Source organism: Mobula hypostoma, chromosome 22, assembly GCF_963921235.1.
Source record: "Mobula hypostoma chromosome 22, sMobHyp1.1, whole genome shotgun sequence".
NCBI lineage: Eukaryota > Metazoa > Chordata > Chondrichthyes > Myliobatiformes > Myliobatidae > Mobula > Mobula hypostoma.
The window spans coordinates 26370859-26391981 of record NC_086118.1 but is presented as its reverse complement, the minus strand read 5'-3'; the positions used below and the strand labels follow the sequence as shown (position 1 = coordinate 26391981).

Sequence of the window (21123 nt, the reverse complement as noted above, 5' to 3'; positions counted from 1 at the left end):
TACAAGCTATGTTGCTTGCCAAAGGGGGAGTTACTACGTACTGACCATGCAGGGTGCCCAAACTTTTGCTTCAGGCCCTTTTCCTTTTTAGTTATTTTGAAACTGTAAAAGATGGAAATAAAAAAGTAATCTTGCTTAAAATATTTTAAAAATGTGTCAACTTTAACCTTGTGCCTTTTGGAAATCAGGTCATCTTTTGCTCGCTTAGCAATTCACAGTAACAGAAATTTTGACCGGGGTGCCCAAACTTTTGCATGCCCCTGTATATCACTTTAAATGAAATGAGCTGAAGCGAGGTGCCACAATACAATGGAAGACTGACTGTCCTTCTGAAGTGAGCTCAGCAAATCTTGTAGGATATTTGGTAACTGGCTCTGATCTGAATGGGAGCGGGTTAGTTGTTCACTTTGGCGCATTTGACAATTATCGTAGCAAGGAGAGAATAAATTGGGCAATCAAGGAAGAAGTAGAATTTGAGTGATATCTGTGGCCCTGGTAGCCACTTTCCACTGATGGAGGGTACTGGCTTGGTCCTGCTGAGGAAGAAGTTGCTGCAATGCATCTTGCTGATGGTGTCTACTGGAATGATAGTGTGAGGTAATGCAAGTGTACAAAGTATCGATCTAACTGCCTGCACGTTCTTGCCTTTAATGTAAATTGATTTCAGTCTTGCCAGAGTTCCTTGCACCTATCTTAATTCAGATGCCACCTTAATGAAAAAGAATCTGACTGATACACTGTTGTTCTGTACTTGTATCCATACTTACAGCAAGGCAGTGATAAAAGCTGGAAATGTGTACTTAGTTTATGTTCTTCCATTGATGGTCGGGTTATTGATGAACAGTTCATTTGATAGCACTTCTGTGGATCTTCCTTATTTTAATTAATGGCAAAAATATAAATAAACATGAATTAAAATTAAAATTAGCAGTGTATTTCCTCTTAGCCTCTGAATTATTTGTCACACATGGTAGGGAACTTAAAGCTAGGTTAGAGAAGATGGTTTAAGAAGATTTATATTTGTGTAATGTAGGGATAAATGCAATCATTGTTTCAATAACCTAATCATGAACAAACAGTAAACAGTAGCATTTCACAGAGGCAAATGGGATAGGGACCAAGGTGCGGTGGGGGGGGGGGGGGCGGTCTCTTCAAATAGAAAAAGCACCATTGAAAAATGTAAGAAGTGTTTAAGATGTGAGGGAATTGGTAGAGATTTTAAAATTAAGTGTGTTAGTTTTAGTAACAGGGTTAAATTAATGATGACTCAGCCCAGATTAGCAGTGTAAATGTCGACTGTTCATTTCCCTCCACAGCTGCTGCCTGACACTCTGAGTTCCTTCAGTGTTTGGCTTGTTGATAATGATGATTCATTGCTTATATTAGCTATAAAGAAGATTTGCACAGTATTTATTAATATCCTGTTATACAGCTTTATGTTTAAACTATTCGCTATGGTCGGAAAATTCAAGATAACTGAAATCTTTTGAAGAAATAATCTTGCTTTGAAATTCCAGGGCTCAAGTCACCAGACCTTCTTTTACCAGCTAGGCAAATCTGATTGTCATGGTTACTGAAGTGTTTAGCTTCAGCTCTGTACCTTCGTTAATAAGAGTGAATTGAAAAATGAGCAATGACATCAAATTGAGAGTTTGAAATAAGACTGGCCATTGGTTCTAAACACACTAAATGGTTCGATTAACATCAGAAGAACTAAATTTTGAAGGCAGAATGAAGCGCTGCTGCTACTATAAAGTGGAGTGCTGTGAGAAGTGTGCGTAGTCATTGCCTCATGGGAACTTGTCATAGATCCTCCTTTCTCAAAACTTGTGCTTGATAAAATACTGTGCTGTTCTCTACATAAATTCAAAAGTAATAATCACAGCATAAGGTAGACATATTGAGAGTCCATTGCCCTCCTTAGACGTTAACAGACCCGCTGAGTTCCTCCAGCTCCTTTGTGTGTATCACTGTATAAAAACTGCCGTTTTAAGTTACCCAGCACTTTCAATAATCTTCTGAGCATGGTTTCTTTATTAATGTTCCAGGTAATTTTAACAGAAGTTTACACAAACGGGTTTGAACGCTCCTTTTCGGATGAGGAAGATTTGAACACAGTTGGCGAAGGGGACATTGTGTATGCATTTCAGGCTCCGTTCATCCGAGGCAACTTTAGTGGCTCCACTCAACATACAGGTGTGTGACCAAATCGGATTTGTTCAGCTGTTAATATGATTCATTTCTATTAGATTTATGCTTAATATATTAGACAATTACACATGAAGACATGGAGATAATTTATGCAAAATTAATTGGTGGAAACTGTAACTGAATTGTCTGACCTTTCCACCAGTCTCTGTCCTCATAGTAGAAGCAAATGTTTTTGAGACTATGCTGCCTCTCTACATCCACCCCTTACGTAATACACCTACTGCTCCTTTACACAAGCATCAATACTAAATTAATGTAATTTGGCTTCACACACGTCTGCTGTGTCTACCCACAGTTGAAAAGCAGATCAAGGGTTTTGGCTGCTTAGACGACATTTGATTACAGTCCTGCTTCCTAAGTTGCATTTACACAGGGTGTTAGGTTTACTTTGGATCCAAGTGATCATACATGAGATTGCATTGTGCTGGTGCTTTTCTGTTCTCTTAAACAGTGACCACACTTTACATTAGCATGAGTTGACAAACTGTTTTAGGAGCTGAAGTACAGGTCCGGAGCTGAGAATTTTAGCTCATGGCAACAATCATTTATCATTTAAATTTACAGGTAAGTGGAGAATGTAATCTTGTGGCGTGAGTAAATCTACTGAAGAGGCAGTGATAGCTCATAGATTTTGTTTTGATCTTCTCACTGACACTATTGTGGTTGTTTAAGATCTCCATCTCCAGTGGGAATTCATAATTAGTAATGTTGATCGCTCACCACTTTGGCAAATGATAAATATGTGAGCAGGTTTATAGTTTCAGCATAGATTGATGCAGGCCTGATTTATCCTAGTGAGACCCTTCCTGCTGTTAGTGTTTATCAATAAATTGTTGGTTTTCTCGTCTGTGGCATGCACTCATTAAATTACACTTGTCACTTTATTGCATTTGTGTTTGAAATGGCTGACAGTAAGTGCAGGCTTTCAGTGTGTACTTGCAGCACTGATGCCTGCTGAGTCTGCATGCTAACAGTGTGTGGTCACCTGTTCTAAACCCAACATTTGTTGGGTGCTGCAATGTAATCAAAAAAAAGTACCAGTTTCAGATTTGAAGGCTCTGGCATTCAAAATTCATCAAGGACATGCTGCTTGCTTTAGGAACTCTAATTTATTCAGTCACTTCATGTTGAACGATTGGGGACGGAGCTGAGTACAAATTCATGCTGTGTGGAATAATTTTGTGGATATAATAATTATAATTATATAATACAGGACTGGAAATACTCTGGCATTTAACCATTGGAAAGTGTTATGTATCACACTGCTGCATTAAGATAATATATGATTTACTTCATGTACATTGGTAACTAAGGAGGCACAGATCCAGATTTAGAACCAATGTATAAAGTTTGTGTGAGGGGGTGGGATCGACACATGAGTGAACTACAGGTAGAAAGAGAGAGAAAGGCTCAGGAATAATTTCTGAAGCTACTGATGTGTGGATGCCGTGGAAACTGTAGATTCCTTTCACGTAAATGGTCAGGTCATCACCATTAATGATTTGTGTCGCAAAGAAAGGAGAAAGAAATTGAAATTATTCTAATGACCACTGAGATCTTGAAGGCAGTATTATTTTTTATGTATGACTTCTGTGCCTTTTCTGCTTGTATCTCTCAGTATTACCATACCTATACTGGTTACCCACAAATTGCAGTTTTACATCATGTTTAAACTTTATGCTATATTTCACTTAATAATTGGAAATCATGTAATGTTTCATATAAATATTCTTGTTTCAAGCAACTTCTTGCAGCACAGAGGTCTGATTTTCTTGCAGAATTATCACTAGTATCCTCTCTTACCTCATACACCTGCATATTTTCCTCTGTCATGTGTATTAATTTCCGGGTTAAAAGCTGGCATTGAATCTGTATCCATCTTACTGTTCCAAATCTTAGCCGCTTATGATACAAAAGAAGTTTCTTCATGCCTCTAACTATCTATGGTTGACAATTTAGTGGCATGACCAGAATTGGCCCTACGTGTCGATATTATGACCACGATTTTAAACACCACAATGTTTCGCAATTCTGTATAAGTGTTAGGAATGCGTGAAGCAGTTCGTGCTGCAGTTACATCATTTATGAAAATGGGGCAGCTCGGTAGCGTAACACTTTACCACGCCAGAGACCTGGGTTCAGTTCCTGCTGCTGTCTGTAAGGAGTTTGTATGTTCTCCCTGTGACCGCGTGGGTTTCCTCCGGGTGCTCTGGTTTCTACCACATTCCAAACACGTACAGATAAGTAGGTTAATTGGTCACTTGGGTGTCATTAGGGAATAACAAAATAATTATTGAATTATTAATTTATTAACTTGCAGGATGTGAGGATTAGCATTTAATTGTGGTTATTGACTGCTAGTGTGTGGTGGACAAACGAGCACTAAAGCATGACCTTTGACCATGAATCTTCATGCCTGGGGCAGGTAAACACAGAGTCACTGTACCATGGATGATGAATTAGTGGCTTGGGACTAGATGACACAGCCAATATAAAATTGGTGAGGAGTAGGGAAGAAAGGATATGAGGCTTACTGGTTACCTGTTGCTATGGGACTTACAGGAAAACTCCCACCTCTCCTGGCTGCACAATGCTCCCTTTGACTAGCTGGTTCTTAGTCATCCAATTGGGTTTCCGTTACTAACCTAACATTGCAAATTGGAACCTCACTTATGGCATTACATTACAATTTGTATAGGTAAATGGCTAAGCAACTGATTCACATTGGTGACTCTGGTAAAATAATACCATGCAGTCTGTCACTGTCAATGGAACAAGAAGGCAATTTATCCCTTCTGGGATCAATTACTGTTTCCAATGGCTGTAATTCCTTAGAACCACGCACCAATATATCTGTTCACTTTTACAATACTGTTATTATCCCATACACTTGAAATAGACCTGTGTCTCTAGTGAAATAGCTGATTTGAAGAATTCCAAAAGATCATATAGGGCATTAATCTGCAAATATTGACAACCACATGATTGCAAGGCCTAAATGATTTTTGGGTGTTTTCTTCATTTGGTCCATTATCGTAGTTGAAGAGCTGAGGTAAATGAGCAGCCTGCTCCCATGAATAGCCATTAAATGGCTCCTTTAGAACTGAGATGCTCCTGCGCACGAGAAAAGAAAAGATTGCAAGAATGTGAAGAGCCCAGTTGTACGTAAAGGTAATTTATTTCACTCTGTGACTTAGTTCAAAGAAAAAAATCACAGCTCTGAAGTCATCTATTGCAGAACAAATGATATGCCACATGGGCAGGTTCAAAATTTAAATATTAAAGAACAGATTTTGATTGAAATTATTTGAAATTCTAATCACTTCTATTTTATCTAGCTGCCTTGCGGAAACCAGATTTTTCTTTTCTGGGAAATCAACATAAGAGATACAAATTCATCCCAAATGATGTGTACAGGCACGTGGCAAGCTGCCACTGACGATCAGCCAGCAATATCACATAGATCACAAATCTGTTATTATCTGTTGATGAAAAATGAAACCAGATAGAGGGAGGTTAAGGTTGTTGCTTTCTAGGATTGATCTTCAGGTATTTTTATACTTCAATTCTTCTGGAGAAAGTCATCTCAATGCAGTGATCCTGACTTTTAACATTTGTCTTCCCTCTCTAATATTCCTAGTTTGTCTGATCTTCCTATAGCTCAGAATTGTGCTGCTTCAATTTCTTGACAGTGTGCTTTCCAGCTACTGGTGAATTTACAGCAGATGCCTAGAAGTATTAGGCAACCTGAGCAGGTGTGTATTGTCCAGTTTATTTTGCAGTGTGTGATTGATCATAGGACTATTTTTGGAGAAACTTAAATGATGTCTCCAACCTGGCCATGTCCGTTGCCAAAAATAGATCTGCTTTAAACGGAAGAAGCTACAGAAGTGAGAGAATGCTCTTTGCATGAAATTTGATGCAAAACTAGGAATTACATTTAATTGTTACTAGGATATTTTGCAGTAAAAGGTTAGAAGTGAAATAGGTAATTGTACAGCTAACATCATAAAGTTCGCTGACAGCTCTCTTAAGGGTGATGCTAGTAGTAAATACATTCGATAGCCAGTGTCTAATCATTGTTCTGCCTGGAGCAGGACTTCTGGAAATAGTACACCAAGCATACATATTGCTCCCCTCCTCACTAAGTCTGTTTTTACTAGGATCTCTAAACACCAACCTGGTTCATGAAGTTCAGCAAGACCTTAGCCCTACAGTTCCACCAGACATCGGGTCATCACTATGCAGAACCGCCTATCAAAGTCCTGATACAATTTGCAAGCCCTGATATTGATAGCATCGTGATACATTTATAAGACTGTGAACAAGCGACCACACATTTTTATTTAAGTTGGCAGAAAATTAAAAGTAACACCTTAAAACACTGGGAAAATACACTTAAATATAATTAAAATTAATTTATTTGAAACTCAATTTAAACTGGTGGATAACCTGAAACTTAGGAATGATTGGAATTGAAGAACCTGCGCCAGGTCTGATCCAAGTGAAATGCATGATGTGATCCGAAGAGTCCAACAGCAGAACACTGTCGGGATAATTCTGTGTGAGAATCAATCAAGAAATTTACAGCCCTTAGATAACATTCCGTTGTGGAAAGGAATGTTGACAAATCTACTTAGAACTGCTGTCATTTTGAAGGAAGTTCTGGGCTGTTATTCCTTCAACAAGTCTAAGAGTATCCATTAAAGATTTTCAGTAGACTATACATTTTCATCTCCAAATATTGATTCCAAATCAAAAGCTGCGGTGGAGATTGGAGTTGTCAAGGGAGTGTTAGTCACTGGCAACAAAAAGTGAAAATGAGGATTAAGAAAATTAAGTCCCTATCCCAAATGGGACATAAGGAATTTGTCATGCCTAGTTTACTTCCCTTATTAGCATGATAGGGCTAGGAGAACAAGCATAAAACATTGATCACATACCCACAAAGAAATCCAGATTTTTGCCTGTTTTAGGTTAGAAAATCAGCATATTTGAAAATCTGAGCTTTAAGATAGTCATCTTATCAATCAGTCTTAAATCAGGTTTATCATATCAAATGAATAGTTTAACTTCAGCCCAACTTAAGGTAAGTTCTATCAATAGATTAGTATTGAGCTTGACTATTCTCTCTTGTATTCTCTTCACCTCAGATGCAGTGCTGGGCTGAAAAAAAATCCTTTGCACTTAGAAGCAAATTTTGAATGAGCTTCTTAGGAAATGGGAGGTGGTATGTGTGTTTCAATTAGAATTTTTGCTTTTCATGTTCTGGCATTACCAGAATTGGACCTACTTTAAACCCTTTTTGAAATAAATCAGTGAATGGAATTCTAGCTTTTAGTTAGCCTATGGGATAAAGGTATTTTGAAAAGAGCCTTTCTTTGCTGACAACTTTGGTGAATATGAGAGATTTTGAAATCAGAGCATGGTTTTGAACTTGTATTGCCCCCTTTATGGTAGAACACTCAAGTGCTTTTGCTTTTCTCCAAAGATGGTGAAAAGATATGGATGTATAACTCTCAGTGGAACAATAGATCAGATACATACTTGTCAGTGAGCATGTAGTGTATACCAATGAAGAAACTTCAATGGGTTGGATCTTTGACCCCAAGAGATCAGACATCTTGTCTTCTTGACTACAGCTCCACTTCTGTTATATAATATTTTTCAGGTTTCTTTCTTTTGTTGCTAGTTATATGGATTGATCCAGGACTTTGGACATCACTGCCTTTCCAGAATATTGCTATTCTCTGTACTTGACCTCTATGTGAAAAAGAAACTTCCAGTGAAACAATTTGGAGCCTACCAAAGAATCAATGTAGAAATGCTGAACTGGATTTTACACCTTAGATGAGGAACTCTATCTAATGCATATGCAGTAAAATGTATTACTGAATGCATATTCAATAATCTTTAATACAGTTTTGTCTTATACCAAGAATGAAGAGTTGGCTTGCTTAAATTGCATTTGAACCAAATTTTAATGGTATGAGATAAGATTGTAATACTGTTTATTGAATATGCATTTCTTGCTTTTGGCATAACTCAATCTTTCAAAATAAATTTAACAACTGGATTAGCTTGATTGATTATTAGTTTTTCACATTTAATAATGTACGGCTGAACATGATGGCATCTTGGTAATTTCTGGTGTGTGATAGCAATGCAAGTAAATGGCTTACCCTGTTAACTTTGTTGTCCAGGACATATACTGGTGTATTACCTAATACCAGATCTAATTCATTACATGTCACTGAGCTGGAATAGAGGATTTGAAAGAATCAAAATTGCATGAGTCTAACCTAAACATTGGATTATGGGTGTACGGTGTGATAGACTAACTTGTAATGAAAAGCCTGCTTCCTTTCCAGGGGAAAATAAAATCACATTGTCTATTTACAGTTTTGCATTATTGCAAGGGGCTGGAGGAATGATGTGAAGGTAGAAACCAATGACAGTAGATAACTGTCCTCCTTGATTTTGTTTTTACTCCATTTCAGCAGTATTGACTACAGACACAACAGCAAATTGGAGAGGCATCAGGGACTGGGCTACAGAGTTTGAAGTGTAGCAGCGTCTGCCCAATCAAACACCCTACTCTGACAGAGAACTGCCATTTTGAAAGTTACCAGTTTGTCAAATTATAACATTTAATTTGTGTGCATTGAATCTACAACTCAGGCGTATCAGCAAACCTTCCTTGAAATATGTCTCTTTCTCTACTTTGCATGAGCTTCCTCCCACTCTGATTCATTCAGCTCATCATTTTGTTCTTTATGAATCTATGAAGCTTACTCATAAATGCCACCACACCATTCATCTCAGCAGTTCTCCTTGTTAACAATTTACACTGTCTAGATCAAGAGAGATTTCACCTTAAGCCCTTATTGGATTCATTTGTGAATACAACACTGCCATCTCTTCTCTGTGTATGTCCTTTCAAAATGCTTCAGAACTATGACAACATCTTGCATTACTTCAGCACCAATTTCTGGAGAAAAGAGCCTTGGCAATGCTGCCCGTCCTGATGTATACCACTGCGGTTTGAATTTTTAAGCTGAATCTCCAGTATCTCCTTATCTTTATATTTATATTGACATCTGAACACAGTTTTGATGGTTGTATCTCACACAAAATACTGGAGGAACTCAGGAGGTCAGTTGGCATCTATCACAATGAATACACAGGGCAGCTTTTCAGGGTGAGACCCTTCGTCAGAACTGGAAACGAATTGGGAAGATGCCAGAAGAAGGAGGTAGCGGGAGGGGCAAGTAGGACCAGCTGAAAGGTAATAGTTGAAGCTGGTTGGGTGGGGCAGTAGGGATGAAGTAAGAAGCTGGGAGGTGATAGGTGGAAAAGGTAAAGGGCTGGAGAAGAACAAATTCGATAGGTGAGGAGAGTGGGCTATGGGAGAAAGGGAAGGAGGAGTAGTAGCACAGGGAGTAGGTGAAGAGAAGAGGTAAGAGATCAGAGTGGGGAAATGAAGAAGATGGAAGGGGGAGGGGTGAAAAAAATTACTGGAAGTTGGAGAAATCGATGTTCGTGCCAACAGGTTGGTGGCTACCTAGGCAGAATATAGGTTGCTCCTCCTCCAACTTGAACATGTCCACTTTGTGGTAGAAGGGGAGGCCATGGATGAACACGTCAGAATGGGATTGGGGATGGGAATTAAAATGGTTGGCCGCCGGGAAACCCTGCTTTTTGCAGATGGAGTGAAGGTGCTCAACAAAGCGGTCTACGTCGGGTCTCACAATATAGCGATGATGGTTGTATGTAAGTTTAGCATTAGCTTATTTCTTTTCAATTTTATTCTTAAGAATCAAGGTATTGAAAGTGGCCCTTTGGCCCACTAAGCCTGTGCTGACCATCAATAACTCATTTACTGTCATTCCCATTCTTTTTATTCCTGGAGAAGTGGTGTTTTACTTTTGAAAGAGATGCTGCATTAATATGAATATTTTAATGCTGTGACCTTGGCAATGTATATAGTAGATAAAACAGAAACATAGGCTACAGAACCCAACCATGTTGACTCCTTTACTGCTCCTGTAGCACATTTTAATTCGCAAACTTGACATATTGTCACAGAGGGGGTTGTGAAGCAGTAACACTACCTACCCAGCAGGGTCTACAACCACTTCAGAATTAATATCACTGACAGAGAAGGTCACTTCTGATGCCAACTGCAACATTTTACAAGACTACAAGTAACACAATGATCTTCTCAAAAAAATAAAAGTGCTTAAATATACTGTATGCAAATAAAATGTATAAACATGCACATAGTTAATTTTGCAGTCCTTGGTTTAATATTTTTGGTCCTAATTCATGTTTTTACTTCTCTGCTGATGTATCAGATATATTTTTCATTGTATTTGGTACATTTGATTCCTTGAATTATTTTGTTTAATCCTTGAGCTACTACAATCAGGAGATTTATGTTATTAAGCAAACTGGCCCCATCTGCTTGGCTGTGAACAATGTCTTGTCACCTAAGTGGCTTCAAAACATTCTTTCAATATTAATCCAACTCTATAAATAATATTCTGTCAACAGATACTGGGCTGCTTTGAACAAATAGTCAAGCTGAGAGCAACCCATATGTTTTCTTCTTCTTCCTTTTGGAAGAATTGTGATTGAAGCAATAAGGTCCTGTTTTCTGTTGGATTCTGCCAGCATTCTAATGGATATGGTGCTTGTAGGAAAACATGGAACAAGAAGAATATGTGATCTCATTTGGATATTTTCTTTAATAGCAGGTATGCTGTTTAATAACCTAGAGACACCGGTGTTTAACTTACTGCTGCACTTGTGGAAGCTTCTATTTTGTACAGCAGTGGCAAAGAGTTGAGGTAAACTTCCACACAACCTTTCTAATCTGTCACTTTTTGAAACAAGTGGATCTGAAGAAAACTTGTAAATGTTTGTATTGCACTGATTTTCACATAACAGGTCTGAGTTGGTGTATAGTAGTAAGTGATAGTTAAAGTGCAGTGAATTATAGTCACAGAAAAGTACAGCACAGAAAAAGGCCCTTCGGCCCATCTAGTCCATGCCAAACTATTTAAACAGCCTACTCCCATTGACCTGCACCGGGTCCATAGCCCTCCATGTCCCTACCACCCATGTACCTATCCAAACATCTCTTAAATATTATATTCGAGCTCGCATTCACCACTTGCGCTGGCAGCTCGTTCAGGAGGTGAGGAGCAGTAAGAGACTGCTTGTGACTTTGAATTAACTACACTTTGGATTTAATAGAAATGTTCCATGTACAACTTTTGTAGAAAATTGTAACATTTTCTTAGAGCACCTCAAAAATAGTGAAGTATTGTTCTGAAATGTGGATGATTCCTCACCCACACCCCAACCCCACCACCACTCACCCTAGATGCTACTCAGCTTGCTGAGTTCTTCCAGCAGATTGTTCATGATCAGTGGCATGTTCACAAAAACACCACAGCGTACGATAATATTAACATATTTCACTCCATCCAAAAGTTCTAGGTAAACATCATGTCAGGGCACAAACATATTGCCTGATTCTTAATTTCTTGGACGACAACTCAAGACAAAGGGGCTTCTCTTCTTTCTAAAGTAACAAGTCCATGTTACATTAGAAACATCTGTTTTAAAGACGAGGTTGGCAAAGCCCATTGACAGTCACAGCAGAAGTGATTGTGGGGGTATTGGCACAAGAAATCTCAATGTGGTTGTTCAGTTCCTCATGTGAGGTTTATCGGCAATAGTAGAATAGTAGCCAGTGTGGAAATTGCAACAAGGCAAGGGTTAAGATATCAGAGACAGTGTGCAGACATTGTATAGTCACACTAGCTGACTATGACTACCCTAGGAAATCTCAGACCTTGAGAACCTATCTCCTCTTTTTTCTCCAGTCCTGCCGAAGGGTTTCTGCCCATAGATGCTGTCTGGCCTGCTGAGTTCCTCCAGTATTTTGTGTGTGTTCCTCTTTGCACAGCTTCTTTGTATGGTTTCTTCGCCAAGGCAACCAGACATACCAAGAGATGATTAAGGATACTAATGAAAGCTAGTTGCCATTTACTAGCCATTGGACAGTTATTTTACTAATTCTAAAACATTAGTGATCTTCAGCAGGTGAATTTACTGGTTACTAACACCTAAAATATGTATTACAACTGGCGCTTCTAGATGCAAATAATGGGAGTCAAAGCTGCACGAAGTTTCTATTGAAAATTGACAATCTTGAGCTATAACTTCTGAACAGTTTGGTGATAGGGGCTGAACTGTCCTTCTTTTGCACAAGTAAATAAAGTGCAATTGAAGAACCAGTGTAAATTATCAGAGATTAGGTAATCAGCAATGGCATTAGCACATCTGTGCCCTGGAGACCATTGTGACACAGTGCTAACTAAGGCCACACATAATGTATTCCAATAGCAAAACTACACTGTTAGTATGAAGAAACAAATATGTAGCCAGGCTATTTGTCAGTGAGAAAAAACTTGCATTTATTTAGCATCCTTTGCATGTTCTACAGTCAGTGAATTAATTTTAGATAAATATTTAGACAAATTTGACAGTTTAGGGATGGATATTTGGAGAATACTGGGAATGTTTCAGACACACTGATAGAGAGTGACAATGGGTATGATACATTCCACCCATCTCATCCATGCTAGATGGTACACACACGATTCTGAATAGAACTTAAATAAAGTGCATAGCTGTTTAAAATGTGTGATTGGTTATTAGAAGTCAGAAACTATGGGGAAAAGTACTCACAGAATCCACGTTTAGAAATCTTCTTGTCTAACACTACATTATTTCACAGCAAATCAAGTATATTGTCTTGGGTAGGAAAGTCTATTTAAATATCCTACAGAGAACCAGGATGTGCAGGGCAATGGAGGACTGGGGAAGATGAGGGTAATACTAAACAAGCAAGTTGAGGGAAATATTAGTGTTGGTAAGATAGGCTACAGTGATGGTGGCCATGACGTGGTGCTGTGAAATGGCTACAGGTAGGCAACTTTCTGCATGCTGTAGGTATGTTCCCACCAGTATCACGCACCACGATCACTGTAACCTAGCTTACCAGTTCTAAGACTTCTCTCAACCTACTCTTTGAGTATTACCCTCGTCTCCCCCAGTCCTCCATTGCCCTATACATCCCGGTTTTCTGCAGGCTGTTTAAATAGGCTTTCTTACCCAAGACTGTGTACTTGATTTGCCGTGAAATATGCTGGTCCATGCAGGTGCTGCCTTGAGCCTGAATCCTCTAATAGCTCAGAAGAACTGACAAAGGGTCAATAGATGCTTTGATCAAATTATTTCTCAGTTTTCCATATGTTGTGGCGTTGTTTCCATTTCTCTGTCATTGCCAGCTGTGACTCTTCAGTTATTACTTCTACTGTTTGTGTTCCTCCTTTTCTCTCCTGCATTCTCCAGTAGTTGGCTAGTCGATTGAGCGGCATTCATGTAGGTGACATTGATCCAGATTTTGTAGAAAAATATCAGCAATTCTGTACATAGCTGCTGACATTTCCTCATGTAAGGGTTCCCATACTTCAAATTATCTTTATCCCAGAGTTTATTCTGTAGTAAATCTCATCTGTACATGGTGGAGAGGATTTCTTGGATGCAAAGGTAACTTTCCAAATGGGAGGTATGTTTTTGGAGGAGTGTGGGTCTGAAATTAAGGATCCAATGATATGATCTTGAAGATGCCAGAAACATTGCTCAGAATTTGAGGTTGCTGTTATATTAATATATTCAACCTGTGCCCTCCTGGAACATAGCACAGTACAGAATGGGAAAAGGCCATTCAGCCCACCATGTGTGTACTGGTTGAAAGTTGTCTGTGACTCTCTCCCTCTTCCCTGCCTGTTGATGTATTTTTCCCCATGCTTCCTATATGATGCTTTTAAATTTGCTTCTACCACTTTCCTTGTTCTAGACCAGGGGGTCCCTAACCTATTTTGCATCACGGACCTGTTTAATATTGACAATATTCTTGAGGACCGGCTGACCGGGGTGGCGGGGGGGTGTTCAAGTAGGGTTAAACTCACCTCAACATGTCTTTTACAGTTAGGGTTGCCAACTTTCTCACTCCCAAATAAGGGACAAAAGTAGCAGTCAAATACGGGACACTTGCATTTACCCCGAGAAAGACTACCATGACCACGAAGCCTTGCACGGGCACCCGTGTGCACACACGTGACGTGCGCATATGTGACATGTGCGTACGTGCCAATTTTTTTTCCACAAATCGGTTTTGGCTTAATCTTCCCAACTACACTGTACATACATTATTTCTACTTTATATAGGTTGTATGTCCTGCTTTTACTATATGTTAGTGTTATTTTAGGTTTTATGTGTTATTTGATATGATTTGGTAGGTTTTTTTGGGTCTGGGAACACTCAAAAATTTTTCCTATATAAATTAATGGTAATTGCTTCTTCGCTTTACGCCATTTCGGCACGAAAGGTTTCATAGGAACGCTCTACCTTAGCGGGGGAAATATGAGACAAGGGCGGTCCCATATGGGACAAACCAATTTAGCCGAATTTACAGGATGTCCCGGCAAATACGGGACAGCTGGCAAACCCTATGTTCAAGTTCAACAGTGCATGACAGGGAATGAGGAAAGGTACAGCTGGCTCATATCATTTCTACATTTATCATGTATTGCATTATACTGCTGTTGCAAATGTAACAAATTTCATGACATATGCCAGTGATATTAAACCTGATTCTGATTCTCTGTCCTCTATTTGACACTTCCACCCGAAGGAAAAGATACTGACTATCCCTTAATGGATATGATCATGTTCAGTAACGTACTCTGAGTTTGGGTCAACATCAGTAACATTTGCACACAATAGGCTGTTAAGCCCGGTGCTTATAGATGGAATAAAATAAAATGTTTATTCTACTAAAATATTTTCCTATTTGAACAGTATGGTGAGAACTGTCGATATGAAATTTAGTTAAGAATTTTATTGTTTGCAGATAATTTGAATTGAGTGACTAAGTTAGAAAGGAAATTGTAGGCTATACAAAGGTGTACTTTGGATCATGAACAGGGTCCTGTGCGATGTCTCTCTTGCATTTCAAAAGCTTTCCTTCTTCCTCCATCTTATGCCTTTGGCATTTTTTACTCTCTTCATTGAGGAAGAAATAGTCACATATGTTATTCTAGTCACTGACTTGCCAGCTGGTCATGTTGTTGCATTTTCTGCCTGCAGTCATTGTTTTCGTACACTTTTCATTTGTACCCTGTCCATTCTGCTGTTCAGTTTTACTTAGTCACCTACTGAATTCAGACTCATTGGTATATTGGCTGTAGACATCCAAATGTAAAGTCAGAATAGAAATTGTTGGAAACATGGCTATCCATCAAACGAACAAGCAAGTACCATGATGAGGCAGCCTCAGGGTGGAGCAGCAACACCTTATATTCTGTCTGACTCCAACCTGTTGGCGTGAATATCGATTTCTCCTTCCTGTGAACTAATTCTGTAAGCTAATTACCCTCCCCACTTTCCTCTATTCCCCCACTCTAACCTTTTACCTATTCTCACCTGCCCACTGCTTCCCTCTGGGACCCCTCCTCCTCCTCCTCCTCCTCTTTGTCCTACGGTCCACTCTTCTTCCCTATCAGATTCCTTCTTTTCAAGCCTTTTACCTTTCCCACCCACCTGGCATTACCCATCACCTACGAGAAAATCTGCAGATGCTGGAAATCCCGCCGAAGGGTCTCACCCCAAAACATTGACTGTATTTTCTTCCATATGCGTTGCCCAGCCTGCTGAGTTCCTCCAGCATTTTGTGTGTGTCATCTATCACGTTCCAGCTAGCCTCCTTCCCCTTCCGACCCCACCATTTTATTCTGGTGTCTTCCCCCTTCCTTCTCAGTCGTGAGAAGGATCTCTGCTCGAAACGTTGACTATTCATTTCCAGAGATGCCGCCTGGCCTACTGAGTTTCTCCAGCATTCTGTGTGTGTGTTGCAGTAAATGGCATCAGTCCTTCCCCTTTCCCATGTACAACTCCCACTTACACTCCCACTTGAAGCTTTTAGCTATGTCATGTGTAGTGCTACACACACTTCACACTGAGACACTTCATCAGGCTTGAATGTTCATGAGTAGTGCTTCCTTTATGCCAACAATTGTATTACTGCAGACTCTTTTAAGGTTAATGTCTAAAAGATTGGTATAGAATGGGACCATTGTTTACTTGTAGGAGCTTTGAGTCCACTTGTTGCTAAGTTGATAAGCCCTTGAATAAGGTCTTATCAAGGAGCTCCAGCCAGGAAGTGTTTCTGTATTTTAATTAATACTGGAGTTAAGGGAAGCTGGAAGAAAAGTTGGTATCTTTTTTCTCTCTTTGGATGCTAATGAATCCTGCTGGGTCTGTTTATTTTCTCAATGCTCAGAAGTTTGCAAGATGAAACTGCCACGCTAATCACTTTGATAAACGTTTCAATATACAAAATTGTGTGGCTGCTGCTGTTACTGCTCTGTGCAAACTGTCTACTCTCCAAGTTGTACTGCTGACGGACCAAGTCATTAATTCGTACCAGCTTCTTCATCTGTTGGTCGACATTACATCTATTTAGGGTATCTTTGTAAAGTCCACACAGGTAGAGGCTTCTGAAAGACATCATTAACTGGAAGCAACACATGAAGAATTACAGATGATAGCAATAAATAAAAATGGCTAAAACTACTCAGCAGGCCAGACTGCATCAAAGCGGAAAGATAGTTAATGTTTCAAGTTGATGACTATTCATTAGAAATTAGAGTTTTAATGAAAGTTTAACCACCAGAAATGTTGGGGTGAATAGAGGTAGACCTGTCTGGCATCCCTTATTCATCTCTGGTGAGTCCTTGGGGCTAGATAACTCCCAATTCTTGGAGGTGCCTTTTGCCACTGCTGTTCTACATGGGGCAGCAGTCTGTGAACAGTTAAGCACTGCTTCTAAATGTCTCCATTGTCCTGTTGTGCTTCTTTAGGATAACTATTATCTGTTTTATTTACGTTGAGGTAGGTATTAGATTTACACAGCTAAGAAACAGACTGGTTGGCAAACTCAGCCACGCTGACCTGTCCAAGTGCTTTTAAAATATTGTAATTCTACCCACCTCTGTCATTTCCTCTGGCAGTTCGTTCCATATTCCTAACATTTCTATGTGAAAAAGTTGCCCCTCAGGTCCCTAATAAATCTTTCCCCCTCACCTTAAATTTGTGTGTTTTAGTTTTAGACTCCTATATCCTAGGATAAAGACTGCGACCATTCACCTTATTTACATGATTCAGAATTTTATATACCTCCATAACGTTAACCTTTGTCCTTCTACACTTCAGGGAATCGAGTTCCAGCCTTTCTGGGCTTGTCTTGTAATGCGAGTGCTACAGTTCCAGTAACGACAGCCTTGAGAATCTTTTCTGCATCCTTTACAGCTAATTGACATATTTCCTATCGGTGGGTGACCAGAACCCTGCACAATTTTCCAAGTATCGAGATTTTTAGTTGATTGAGCATAGTCCATAACCTTGGAGAATATCCAACACTCAGTTGTTAAATCCTATTCTTAACAACACACTTGTCCAGAAGGCAGGTTGTGTGGTGCCATGTTTTGATGCACTGCATAATTCAGTTTTAATGGTGAATAAATCAAAGGAAAATTGACTTATTATGAAGTTTTTATCTTAGATCTGTATGCTGCTTTTGGGATTTTCATAGTTATTTGCATTTCTCCAGTGTCAGTCATTTACTATAAACTCTAACATATACATTACACTGATTACAGTGTACTGATTGAACCTTCTTCCCATTTGGGAGGGTTCAAATTAAGAAAATGCTTTTTGGTTTTAAAATACATTTGGCTATTTCTCTGTGAGCTTTAGAAGTGAGCTTTATTTTGAAGTAATAAATAATGAAGCCAAGAGATTCTTAACAATTTCACTGTTGGAAGTAAAATATGAATAAACATGAAGATGCAGTTTAGAAAAATAAAATTTCTGCCAAACTTAATTTTAGCATAGCAACATACTGATGTACAAGTTGTAGAGCTCCTATTGTTACCTCTGTTCAAAACTGCAGGAAGTTTATAATTGCTCCCTCAGCTGTTAAATAACTTTCACTAACCATATCTCTTATTCCCAACCCAATTGGATAATGCTCCAATCAACTGGTTTCTTTTATCTCTTTCTTTTACCGCCAGCCATTGGTTGCATCCCTTCTCATAGTTCCCATGTACCCTTAAAAACACTGTTTCTACAATTTTACCAACAAAAGACTATTAACATCTTAAATAAGTTATATTTACACTCTGTGGCCACTTTATTAGGTACACCTGTACGCCTGCTCATTAATGCAAATATCTAATCAGCCAAATCATGTGACAGAGGCTCAGTTCATACAACCATGCAGACATGGTCAAGAGGTTCAGTTGTTCAGACCAAGCATCAGAATGGGGAAGAATTGTGATCTAAGTGACTTTGACTGTGGAATGATTGTCTGTCCCAGAGTATCTCAGAAACTACTGATCGCCTGGGATTTGTTTGTAGAGTTTACAGAGAATGGTGTGAAAAACAGAAAGAGCATCCAGTGAGTGGCAATTCTGTGGGCAAGAACGTCTTGTTAATGAAAGAGGTAAAGGAGAATGGCCAGACTGGTTCAAGCAGATAGGAAGGTGACAATAACTCAGATAACTGCGTTACAACAGTATTTCTGAACATACAGTATGTCAGTCCCTGAAGTGGATGGGCTACATCAGCAGAAGTCCATGAACATACATTCAGTGGCCACTTTCTTAGGTAAAGGGGGTTGCTGTAATATAGTTACGATTAGTGTAGTTGTTTGTGCAGAATAATCTTGTCATAACAATTAAAATTCTCGGAAAGCAAGAGCTTCTTGTCCTTCCTTGTGCGGTAGCTGAAGACTGAGTTTGCTGCATCACTTGGTATCAGCCTTCAAGAGGAGATGGCTGTCCTGTAATCACACATGTTCACGCTTCAAGAGCTTTGTGTGTCATGAAATGTCATTTTGAAAGCCAGGTGGAAGGAGACCATGTTTACAGCTACAATTGATGCTCAGTCCATAAGCTAATGGCTGTAAGCTTCAGTGGATCACTTGATCTTATCACAATACTGATGATCAAGTGGGGGAAAAATCGCATTTTTAATCACAAGTGGTTCTAAGTGCTGGTATTCTGGTTTTATTTGCACTTGACAGCTGTACTAATTTGAAATTTTATTTGATCTAAACAAATTCTCCCTCACACACAACTGCACATTCTGGACTGTCAGCACACAAGTTTGTGCACTTTTGATTCACTGGAAGTTATCTGTTGGCTTCACTTTGAGTTTTCAAATTGCTTGTTACTTTTGCATGAGACCATGAAAAGAAACTGAATGGGAAGTAGGGCATTCAGCCCCTTGTGCCTACTGAGCTATTCAGTAAGATCAGGGTATTTTTTATTAAGCTCAGCACCACTTTCTTGCACTAACCTTCTGTCCCTTGATTCTTTTTATCCCTTAAAAAATAACAATCTCTATCTTGAATATACTCAATGACTGAGCCTCCAAAAACAATTTTGAGTGGAGAATTCCAAGGATTTAGTGCATACTGGGTAAAGGCACTTCCCAACTTTGTCCTGGATTGCTAACCCAGCCCCTTGTACTGACATGTGATTTCTGGACACTTTTGATGGGATTCTGATGGCCCTTCAAGAATTAAATGAGACGTTCCCTTATTCTCTTATACTTGAGAGTGCTATGCCCTGGTCTACCTAACCTTTTCCTGTGACAGAGTTGCCTTCCTGAGAATGAACATAATGAACCTTTGCTGCTGACATTGACTTTGACTTTTGACTCAATTCCAAGTATGTCCTTCCTTAGAGAGAAGGTCACACTTGTACACAATATTCCAGATGGGGGTATATCAGGGCTTTATTTATTGTTGACACTCTGCCCCTAACATTTCACTGATATTGAGTTTTTTTAATCTGTAATTCTACCAAGATTATTGCCTTTTTCATTCTTATCAATTTGAACATCGACTGCTCTTATTTCTTCAGTGAAACCCCAGTGTTTCCTTTCTTTGCTATTGGTTACCATATGGATCTCTACAACTGGACCTTTTATTTATCAGCTCCAAGGAGAAATTCTTACAAGCACCAAGCAAGCAACACAGGATTCAGAACATGAGTTTGTGGCCAAAGAGAACAGTATGTAGCACTCCAAATGTGCTCAATCCCTATGGCGGAAGTTGCTCTTGCATTTCACGCAAGTCTGCCTTCACCCCATCCTCCCGCCACCCTACCAGAGATAGGGCTCCCCTTGTGCTCACCTTCCACTCCATCAGCCTCCATGTCCAGCACATAATTCTCCACAACTTCTGCCATCTCTAAGGGGACTGCCAAGTACATCTTTCCCTCCTCTCCCCCCCCCCACTTTCTGCTTTCCACAAGGATTGCTCCCTTGTCCATTTGTCCCTCCCTACTGATCTCCCTACCGGCACTTATCCTTGCAAATTGAACAAGTGCTACACCTGCCCCTACACTTCTGCCCTCACTGCCATTCAGGGCTCCAAACAGTCCTTCCAGGTGAGGCAACACTCCACCTGTGAACCTGTTGGGTTCATGTGCTGTGTCCGGTGTTCCCAGTGTGGCCTCCTGTATATCGGTGAGACCCAGTGTGGATAGGGAGACCGCTTCGCCAAGCACCTATGCTCCATACACCAGAAAAAGCAGGATCTCCCAGTTGCCACCCATTTTAATTCCACTTCCCATTCCCATTCTGATATGCCTACCCATGACCTCTTCCACTGTTGTGATGAGACCACGCTCAGGTTGGAGGAACAATACCTTATATTCTGCCTGGGTAGCCTCCAACCTGATGGCATGAACCTTGACTTC

General features: G+C 39.6%; 1 protein-coding gene across 1 annotated transcript in view; it reads left to right on the top strand.

Moving 5' to 3' along the window:
- usp43a (ubiquitin specific peptidase 43a) overlaps window positions 1-21123 on the top strand; it is a 484729-nt gene that overhangs the window by 281504 nt on the left and 182102 nt on the right. Inside the window, exon 6 of the mRNA XM_063074321.1 lies at window positions 2049-2196. Within this exon, the coding sequence (XP_062930391.1) occupies window positions 2049-2196 (148 nt within the window). The remainder of the gene's footprint in view (window positions 1-2048; window positions 2197-21123) is intronic.